This window comes from Dermacentor variabilis, chromosome 3 (genome assembly GCF_050947875.1).
Source record: "Dermacentor variabilis isolate Ectoservices chromosome 3, ASM5094787v1, whole genome shotgun sequence".
Classification (NCBI taxonomy): Eukaryota; Metazoa; Arthropoda; class Arachnida; order Ixodida; family Ixodidae; genus Dermacentor; species Dermacentor variabilis.
This window is the reverse complement of record NC_134570.1, coordinates 133,708,405-133,719,400: the sequence shown is the minus strand read 5'-3', so window position 1 is coordinate 133,719,400 and position 10,996 is coordinate 133,708,405. Positions and strand designations below refer to the sequence as shown.

Here is a 10,996-nt window from a genome sequence, read left to right as displayed (position 1 = left end):
TCACAACCTGAACCAACAACGACGACGATGTGCACGAGCACTCCTGCCCATCACCGATGAAGGGCGAGAGCAATAAATAACGTAACTCGCGTCGGCTACACATGAAAAACGACAGGCGAGGCACGTTCCGCTATTTTATAATGATCGTGCCGAGGGTTGCCATGAGAAAGGAGAAAAAAGAACCTGTCTGCTTCTCTTTCTAAAGCTGGCATATAAGTAGGGCGCCCCCACTTCCTTTATTTTGGGCAGCCCTATTAGTCGTGCGATTTGCACGAGTGCATACCAGAAGGGTCTCTAAATGTTTCCGAAAATTTTGATTCTACTATGCTACGCTGTGTCACGGTGCGAAGTCTGTGATGTGGACGACCGTGAAGGTAGGATTACCAGTAATCATTGTCGTAGTACTTGTCTCTAGAGTTAACTGCACTGCGCAGCTAAGGAGCGCATCACGTAATGTTTAAGTTTCATTTCGATAAATGATATCTACCAGGCGGTCTTCGATGATCTCTTTCACAATCTTGCTTCTTTCAAAATTCAATTGAAACCAGTTTCTCTTTAGTTCCCGCCATCGACTACTGCATGTGAGGCGGTGCATGTTCCTGCGGTAATGGTAAATGCTAAAACACAGCGCGAAAATGTATTGTGGGCTGGGCCAAAGACAGAGCGGTTACTGAAATTGTAGCCCCATTTATTCTACGAGTACGCACCTGAAGCCTCTTCAAATATTTCCGAAGATTTTGATTTTACAAAGCCACATCATGTCACGGTGCGAAGCCTCTGATGTGGATGACCGTGAAAGTAGGATTTTCTGTAATCATTGGGATAATGCCCGGATCTAGATTTAAGTTCAATGCGAAGGTCGGGAGCGCATCAAATTATGTTTCAGTTCTCTCCAACAGGCATCATTTTGCGCCCAGTTCTGCCCCCCCCCCCTTATGCTCTGTGCTGTGGCTCTGAGATTATCAGTACGTAGCGCGTCGATAAAGTACTACACTCTTTAAAAAAATTGCATCTTTTGGGGTGTAAATTTGTCCCTCAATGATATTCGTCATCTGTCTTGCCCGCATTTCCTTTCTATAGCGCTGCGAGCCCGGTAGTTCCAAGTCACGAACGGCATGCGCGTTGTCAGCATGACAGAGCATTCTCGACAGGAAAGCAAGCGTAGCAAGCGTAGAGTTGGTTCTTGCTCTTTTCTTTGCTCTCAACGATCGCCGATCTGGGGGTCACCGTCCTGCGAGAGAAGCACAGCAACCGGCTCCCGAAGCCCACGGGGCCCAAGCAGCAACGTAGCGCGCCTCCGCTGTCGTCCGCCAGAACGAAGCCCGCGAAGAACATAGGTGGCAACATACAGGAATTCCATATCCTTAACGAGAGGGTGGCAAATCTTGTTGTGAAACTTAATACGAGGTACAAATTGAAGGTCGTACAAGTATCCGCCCCTACATCCAGTCATGATGACCAGGAAGTCGAAAGCTTCTATGAAGACGTGTAATCTGCGATGGATAAAGTCAAAACAAAATACACTGTGCTAATGGGCTACTTCAATGCCACGGTAGGCAAGAAGCAGGCAGGAGACAAGTCAGTGGCGGAATATGGCATAGGCTCTAGGAATAGTAGGGGAGAGTTACTAGTAGAGTTTGCAGAACAGAATGTGATGCGGATAATGAATAACTTCTTCCGCAAGCGGGATAGCCGAAAGTGGACGTGGAGAAGCCCGAATGGCAAAACTAGAACTCAAATATACTTTCCACTCTGCGCTAACCCTGGCATCATACAAGATGCGGACGTGCTCTGCTAGGTGGGCTTCAGTGACTATAGGATGGTAAGAACTAGAATTAGGTTAGATTTGAGGAGGGAACGGAAGAAACTAGTACATAAGAAGCCGATCAATGAGTTAGCGGTAAGAGGGAAAATAGAGGGATTCCGGATGAAGCTACAGAACAGGCATTCGGCTTTAACTCAGGAAGAGGACCTTAGTGTTGAAGATATGAACAATAATCTTATGGGCATCATTAAGGAGTGTGCAATAGAATTCGGCGGTAACTCCGTCAGACAGGGATGCCAGTAAGCTATCGGAGGAGACGAAAGATCTGATCAAGAAACGCCAATGTATGAAAGCCTCTAACCACACTGCTAGAATAGAACTGGCCGAACTTTTCAAGTTAATCAACAAGCGTAAGACAGCTGACATAAGGAAGTATAATATGGATAGAATTGAACATGCTCTCGGGAAAGGAGGAAGCCTAAAAACAGTGAAGAAGAAACTGGCATAGGCAAGAATCAGATGTATGCGTTAAGAGACAAAGCCCACAATATCATTACTAATAAGGATGAGAAGGTTAAAGTGGCTGAGGAGTTCTATAGAGATTTATACAGTACCAGTGGCACCCACGACGCTAATGGAAGAGAGAATAGTCTAGAGGAACTTGAAATCCCACAAGTAAAGCCGAAAGAAGTAAAGAAAACATTTGGAGCAATGCAAAGGGGCAAGGAAGCTCGTGAGGGTCAGGTAACAGCAGATTTGTTGAAGGATGTTGGGCAGATTGTTCTAGAAAAACTGGCCACCCTGTATACGCAATGCCTCATAACTTTGAGCGTGCCGGAATCTTAGAAGAACGCTAACGTATTCCTAATCCATGAGAAAGGGGGCGCCAAAGGCTTGAAAAATTATAGACCGATCAGCTTACTGTCCGTTGCCTACAAAGTATTTACTAAGGTAATTGCAAATAGAATCAGCAACACCTTAGACTTCTGTCAACCAAAGGACCAGGCAGGATTTCGTAAAGGCTACTCAACAATAGACCATATTCACACTATCAATCAGGTGATAGAGAAATTTGCGGAATACAACCAACCCTTACATATAGCTTTCATTGATTACGAGAAAGCGTTTGATTCAGTCGAGATCTCAGCAGTCATGGAGGCATTACGGAATCAGGGTGTAGATGAGCTATATGTAAAAATACTGGAAGATACGTGTAGCGGCTCCACAGCCACCGTAGTCCTCCATAAAGAAAGCAACAAAATCCCAATAAAGAAAGGCGTCACACAGGGAGATGGGATCTCTCCAATGCTATTCACAGCGTGTTTACAAGAGGTATTTAGAGACCTGGATTGAGAAGAATTGGGTATAAGATTTATTGGGTAATACCTTAGTAACTTGCGATTCGCTGACGTTATTGCCTTGCTTAGTAACTCAGGAGACCAATTGCAATGCATGCTGACTGACCTGGAGAGGCAAAGCAGAAGGGTGGGTCTAAAAATTAATCTGCAGAAAACTAACGTAATGTTTAACTGTCTCGGAAGAGAACAGCAGTTTACGATAGGTAGCGAAGCATTGGAAGTGGTAAGGGAATGCATCTACTTAGGACAGGTAGTGACCGCGGATCCGGATCATGAGACTAAAATAATCAGAAGAATGGGCTGGGGTGCATTTGGCAAGCATTGTCATATCATGAACAGCAGGTTGCCATTATCCCTTAAGAGAAAAGGGTATCAATCTCCACATACTATTTGGGGTGGTTTTAGTGCTCTTAACGAGGTCTGGGGCAGTTCACATACATTTGCTTGTGGTGCTAAACTGGTGAACCTTGTTGCAAGATACAATAGAGAGCTGGTGAATGATGGCAGCACAAGATGCCTAAAAACACAAAGACTGTTAGCTGCACTGACGTCACATTCGCACAAGGGAAGTTGCCTATATGTTCGGCTGGTGTACAGATTTCGAGACTCACAGTAGCGATTCGTCCAGAAAAGCGAAACTGAAGTCGTAGACTAGAACACTTACACAGCAGCGGTAGACATCACAGCCTCGATTACGAATGCAGAATTAATATCGAGAACAGCTCACTGCTTCAAAGTATCCGCTCTGCCACTAAGTATCATAATGTACCTGCTAACGACGAAGAATTCGAAAGGCTATGCGCCATTCGAAGGCGTGCCGAAAGGTACGCTCTACGTGGTAATAATACGGAAGCTCTCAGAACTTGTCGATGGGCACAAAGACACATGCGGCGTTGCCTCACCATACCGAACTGAAAAAGGTGGAGGAGCACTTGTGGGTACGATGGGCATACGGAAACCGCTGAACAAAACCTGGCGAGTTGTCAGAGGTATTCGGAAAGAGCCACAACAGCTTTACCGTTTGATAGCGCTGCCATTACCTGAGCCCGCGTCATTAAAGAGGTGGCAGAGCAGTACTCTAGGTTGCTCCCAAGGGAGGCAAAGCTTTCCCTACGCATTGCAAGTCTTCAGCCTAGCCCGCCTCGAGCGACCCTTACTGACTTAGAATTACCATATGGAATGGAGTATAAAATTTGTAAACAGGGATAAGGTGCCTCAAAAAGGCCGGCCAGCGTTTCGATAGGAGGACCTATATTCGTCAAAGGCGGCCTCGTCATCATTGGCATGATAGTTTTAAAGGGTCAGTGCAGCGACGTCACGCGCGTGCGTCGTCGGTGGCGGCTGGTTACAAAGGGAGAGACTTCAGAGGTAATGACCGCTGTCGCCCGACATCTGTGAGCACCGTTCCCAAGACGAGGGGACAAGAGCAGGGGAGTGGGAAGGCGGGGAGAAAAGAAAAGAAAGAAAAGGAAAGGCGAGAGAAAAAAAAGGGGGGGTAGAAAGAACACGAAAAAAAAGGAAGGAGGCATGGGAGGGCGTTGGGGAAGCGAGAGGTTAGGGAGCATTAAGAGGTGTCGTTGGCGGCATGTTTTTGTGGCATTAGAATTGCCAGTTAGGCGGTCAGTGCACGACTAAGACAACTGGCAAAAAAAAGAACCCTGAAATGAAAGCGTGACTTTATTAGCATAGCAGCAATGCGTCGAGTAATTTTGAAGTAGCGCACGTAAACCGCAGGGAACCCAAAAGCGTTCCGAACTTGCGCAGTGAGGACGACGCTATTTCTTTACGTACGTAATGCTTTTACGTTCGGTTGCAAACGCTAAACTAAAGCTGTCTAATTATTTTCCACGATCCGTTAACGCCACCCAGCAATCCTAGGTCCGATGCTCGGACCTTCCAAACAGCGGCGGGTTCTGGATTTATAGTTTGAATGCCTGTGGAAAATTCATCGAGCCGGAAAGCTTTAAAGATGCTCAACATTTCATATACAAAAGCCTTTGTTTACCGTTTTTCGTTTATTCAAGCGAAAGCCTGCATAACACAAAAGAAAGAAACCTTGCCTGTCTGTCTGTCTTTGGCCGCTTAGCTGTAGTCACAATTACACGTGAGAAAGAAACGTTTACTTTCAGCACAGTAGATTGCAACTACAGAAGGACAGAGCGAGAAACAACTTTATTTGCGGCAAAACGAGGTCGTTAAATTAGCTTGCCGGTGGTCAGAAGGGTGGTGGCCAATTACAGAATCATATTGATGGCGTTACACAAAGGAGAGTGCAGCGCACCTCTAACTGGGGATTATTCGTAAAAAAATTCTATTCTCCATTTAATAAAGTACCACGTCTTTTTGAAATATATTTTGCTCCAAAATAATCTATATGCCATTAGCCCTCGCTTGCACGGTACAAATACGTGATAGAGTGTGGCATGAGATGGCATGCCTCCAGTCGCTCGAAGCGAAGATTGCACTGTGGACTGCCTGGTGCTCTTTAGTTGTTAACCAGTCGAGGACAACAGCAACAGACCTGTCTACTTAATGTCCTCAGTCTTTAACACCACAAATTGGATACAAATTTTGGTACCATTTCATTGCATAACCGCATCGCGGCGATACCTGAATGCAATAATAATAGGGATAACTTTGCAGGATTTGTTTTCCAACGCTTGTTGTCTTTGATTCGCAGTGGTCTACTACGCAACCGAGATTGGACGAGCCACTCAACGCACAGTGCGGGAATGCATTCCGCTAATAAAAGATATTCAACCGTATCCGCCAAACGAACTAGTTATAAAGGCAAGTAACGGAATCATATTTAAACTGTTTTGGTCGAGCAATTCCAGCAGTAATTAAGAAGACTGTAAGAAAAACATAGCAGAATAAAACAACTAAAGGCCAAAACTAACGTGAGAAATGAGAATTCCGGCAACTCTAATGGCATCTTCGACTGGTCGCCTCCATCGTCCGAAGCAGAGTCGGGCGTATCCGGTGTTCCCCGAGCTCAGAGGTACAGGACAAGCGCTCAAGCCGAACGTGCGACTCGCTCTCGTAGGAGGAAATGCCAGGTGCGAAACCACGTGACTACTTCCAACGTCCGATGTTTCGTCTATCTAAATGTTCCCGGCGCCATAGAGTTTCCTACAAAAATTACTACAGGGAACTCTGGCGCTAGTGTCTACGGGAGTTGCAATGAGAGCGGTTGTCCCAGCATGGGAATTGTGGGAAGTACATGGATTTGCCTAAACTTCGTCCTTTTGGCTTCAAACGGCTTTATAGCTTTGTAAACTCGTCATTTTCAACAGTATATTGCTCAATAAACAATTAAATAAACATAATTAAAATTGCCCGACCGCAGCATGCGAACACAGGGACTCTAGCACAGAAGGCTATATGGAAGCCATTAAGCCACGGACGCATGTATCGACAAGCGAATGAAACGCCCTTATGAATTTATCGCAGGCATGCGAGTGCCTTGAGACGCTTGGCGCGTTTCGATTTGGCCACCTGGACAAGTTCAATCCTTGCAATTAATAGCAATTGTACGCGTTCCCAGCGTCTTCTGCACTTCGAAGAATATAGATTGCGCAGAAATATACGACAATAATATTTATGTAGCGTAATATACAAAGCAACAAGGACGTTTGAATCCACAAGCACGAAGATCAGACAAATCCATGTACTTCCCATCATTCCCATAGTAGGACAACGACTGCAGCGCCAGAGTTCCCTCTAGTAATTTTTGTAGGAAACTCTATGCCCGGCGCTACCGGGAAAACCTGTGGAGGCGCCGGCTGGACGGGCGTTCGCCGAGACGCCAGCGTGCAGTGGCCTACGTTGCCTAGGTTACGGAGGGCCTGCAGGGAAGGAGCGCTGTGATGACGTTTCAATCTCGACGATTGCTCCGACGACAGGGCTCGGAGCAGCTCAGAGAGCTCGAAGATGTAGGAGAGCAATCGAGAAAAACCAGCCGAACGCAGGGCGCGCGCCCTCTTTCAACTAGCCGAAGACAAGGCCGCTCGCGAGAGCGCTCCAGAACGTTCAGAAACGACCAGCCGAAGATGGCATAAATGTTAGGGAAAGTCCCGTGTTGCAGATTATTTCTGTTCTCTGAAATTAAAAAAAAAAAAACCATACGTCACTGCATTCTGACATTGGATATCTAGGCTGCGCCATTTTACGTGCCGCCTAAAACGTAAAAAAAAAAAAATTAGGCGTTGCAGAAAAACGATTTATGTATCATATATCTGCATTCTTCACGTGACTGTGATTGAAATTTTGCAATTTGAAGCTTCCGAAGCTCGTTTATTCATAGAGAACTTGTGATGTTGTGAAAATGCATTTTTTTATTATTTCCTTCCCTTTCGGTTAACGTTGTCTTGAAGAAAATATAAATCTTCTGCTCCGAACGCAAGATTCGGAGCAGGAAGTGTTGATACTTGCACAGATATTCGAACGATGAGATGGCACGAATTTGGCAAATGACCAACACAGCCTGAACACGCTCGATCACACTGGACAAATGCATTTAAAAAAATTCGGTAACATCAGTCTTCTATCAAATGCGTTTAGCGAAGACGAATTTGTTCAATGTCGTCAAATCTCCTCAGGCTTAGCACATTCTTCACCCCATACTATATTTTTGGGGGTCTAAAAATTAATATGCAGAAAACTAAAGTAATGTTTAACAGTCACGGAAAAGAACAGCAGTTTACGATAGTAGCGAGGCACTGGAAGTCGTAAAGGAATAGATCTACTTAGGACAGGTAGTGACCGCGGATCCGCACCATGAGACTGAGATAATCAGAAGAATAAGAATGGGCTGGGGTGCGTTTGGTAGGCATTATCGGATCAACACCAGGTTGCCATTATCCCTCAAGAGAAAAGTGTATAACAGCTGCGTCTTACAAGTACTCACGTACAGGGCAGAAACCTGGAGGCTTACTAAAAGCGTTCTACTTAAATTGAGGACGTCGCAACGAGCTATGGAAAGAAGAATGATAGGTGTGACGCTAAGGGATAAGAAAATAGCAGATTGGGTGAGGGAACAAACGCGAGTTAATGACATCTTAGTTGAAATCAAGATAAGGAAATGGGGGGGGGGGGGGCACGGGCAAGACATGTAATGAGGAGGGAAGATAACCGATGGTCATTATGGGTTACGGACTGGATTCCAAGGGAAGGGAAGCGTAGCAGGGGACGGCAGAAAGTTAGGTGGGCGGATGACATTAAGACGTTTGCAGGGACAACATGGCCTCAATTAGCACATAACTGAGCTAGTATGAGAAGTACGGGTGAGGCCTTTGCCATGCAGTGGGTGTAACCAAGGTGATGATGATATTTTTTAACCGTGGAATGCTTTTAGCTCCCATTGTCGGCGACCTTCAAGCGACCTTGAGTCTAAGACCAGAGCCGTTACCAAGGTACTCAAACGAGAACATACGGGCAAGTTGCGATAACAAGACGTAATCATCCGGGCAGCCATTCAAAACTTGAGAAAATGTCTGTGGCCTCGAAAGCTTTTGTACAGGACTGAATTCCATACCCTAGTGATTCTGCCAACAAGTTACAAAAAATATTTCTTCCCAGTTCTTCCTTATATGTGCTCACAATACCACTCCAGCTACAGCTTATGGTAAATTGCAGTGTTATGTGACTTTTCCAATAGCAACGTTCAAAACGCAGATGCAGGGTATCATACATTTCTTTGTCATCTTGTGGCGCTGAGACAGGGTTGCCTGTCCCCTTTTGAACGCCCGCAGCCTGTGAATTCCGCGGCGCAGTATTTGCGTCACCTCGAGAGATGGCGCCACGATGCGCGGCGACTTCTTTAGCCGCTTTTCTTCTTCCAGCTGGGCAGTGAGCACCGTCTCCCTGACGTATTTCACAGCCTGTAGTGCCGCCTTCAGCCGGGTTTCTTTTTCTAGCTGGGCAGCGTCCATATCAACCAGCACAGAGTATGGTGTGTTGCGGTGTGGTGGGGTATGCTGTTGCCTACGTGCTGCACCCATTTTAAGATTCTGGCTAGTGTTATGTCGAGGCAACCTGCTTTGACGGTTGCCATTTCATGCTTATGTCATGCTTATATAAAATAGCCAGCAATTTTTTTTTTTGCGCTGGTGCTTTGATGCAAAATCGTCAAATGGCCATTGGAGCGAAAAACGGCGAAGTCTGTCATCTGTAGCAGTGAAAGGGCACCTACATTGGCACTGCCATTGGCCGCGACGCATCGCCTGCACGGAACAGAGCGGACGAAAGGGGACACTGCTGGAGATTTAGCGCACCAGGTGTTGCGTGAGGGGACAGGGCACCGCCGCGACGGCATGCAACGCTCGCTCTCGCCTCGGAAGGAACAACGCGATCTATATCTCTCAACCCTACTGGGGTTAGCTGCTCTGTGCACCTGCCGGTATTGGTGGCCAACGGTGCTTCCGCGGTCTCAAGATGCGCAGGACCTTAGTCGCATGTGACGTTGGCCCCGCAGGCTGCTGCTGCTTGCTGGCTCGGGCACCACGCGCCGCTATGGTACGTTACTTGTAGGGCGAACTTGGATCACTGTGCGGTGTTCAATTCGACACTAATGCTTTTTGATTCATTACTCGAAAAATGCATTTAGGTGTCTTCGGATTTTTTTATTTGTTCGCTTTAACTGCTAAGCGGGGAATTTACTGCCATCCACGAAGTCTATGAAAAATTGAATTAGCGAAGAGATGCTTGTCATCATAACTGCCTTTTCGAACTATTAAGTCGATTTTTTTTTTTCATGCCGCGTGCGGACGTGCTACGACTACGCTTGCGATTTTAAATCAGTTGCAGCTAAGCAGCCAGATAACCGGCCAAATTCTTTTCATGCCACAGCTTGCCCGAAAAAATTGTTTCGGGAGGATGAACGAAGAATAGAAGAAGATCGCGAGACGGGGGGGGGGGGGGGGGGGGGGAGGACTGGCTACTGCGGGTTGTTGGTGGTCAGCCATCTTAACTACTCAGACTCATTTTGTGTATATATATTGTAAATATAATCTTCTATACTCCCAACATCCCCGTAACCATATCAACGCTGATACTATGTAGAACACTGCTGATGCAGAAGACGGCAGTATCCGGTAAGCTTCAACACAGCGCGTACACTCGTCTGCTCAGCATCACGACCACCTTGTGCTCGAAGCTAGGTATACGTGTTCGCTTACGCAAAGCGTGTCCTCTGCTGCTTTGATCGTTGTTGCAACACACGCTTGTTTCGTCGTTACTGGTAAAGTATTTATTCAAAGCGCACAAAGTGCGTCAGCGTAGCTAGAGGCACCAACAGGAATAGCACAGTCGGAATGCATCGTGAACGATCCTAGAGAATGCAAACACTGTCGTTTACAAGGCGGGATGCGTTCACTAAACTGCACTACCATCATAAATGTTATTTCGCATGCTAATGTGATAGTAACATGCGGTGATTGAAATCAAAACATGCCGTCACGTGAGCAGTCTATGATTGGTCATCGCGGCATTGCACAGTGGTTTATCACGTCTGAAATGTTGTCTTTCCTCCATGTCATGCGCAATGTTTTTCTAGATATGAATAAATTCTCCCTTTCCTCTAAAGAAGGCGTAAAATCTTCACGTCTAGGAAAATTTCCCTAAAGTTTCAGAACGGCAGTCGGGAGAGGACTCAGTCCATATTCGAAACAAAACAGGCGTTGCGCCTGCCTCTTGCAGGCGCTCAATAGGCAGACAAATGCCTTTTGAACGCAGCTCACTTTTGCAGGCAGTCCGCCCCTTGAGGCGGTTGGATTCCGTCGGGCTCGATCACCAACGGCCTCTTTCGAAGCCTAACGTTTCATGTTTTCAATATTCTTACAATTCTGTCAGCAGGAAAGAAGCCTGCTGTTTT

At 46.3% G+C, this 10,996-nt stretch overlaps 1 protein-coding gene across 1 annotated transcript in view; it reads left to right on the top strand.

Annotated features, from left to right (window-relative positions):
• The first annotated feature begins 254 nt into the window (after window positions 1-254).
• The window catches only part of LOC142574194 (uncharacterized), a 48,916-nt gene continuing 38,174 nt past the window's right edge, over window positions 255-10,996 (top strand). The window contains exons 1-2 of the mRNA XM_075683342.1: window positions 255-374; window positions 5,804-5,913. Of these exons, the coding sequence (XP_075539457.1) occupies window positions 299-374; window positions 5,804-5,913 (186 nt within the window). The 5' untranslated portion in view covers window positions 255-298. The remainder of the gene's footprint in view (window positions 375-5,803; window positions 5,914-10,996) is intronic.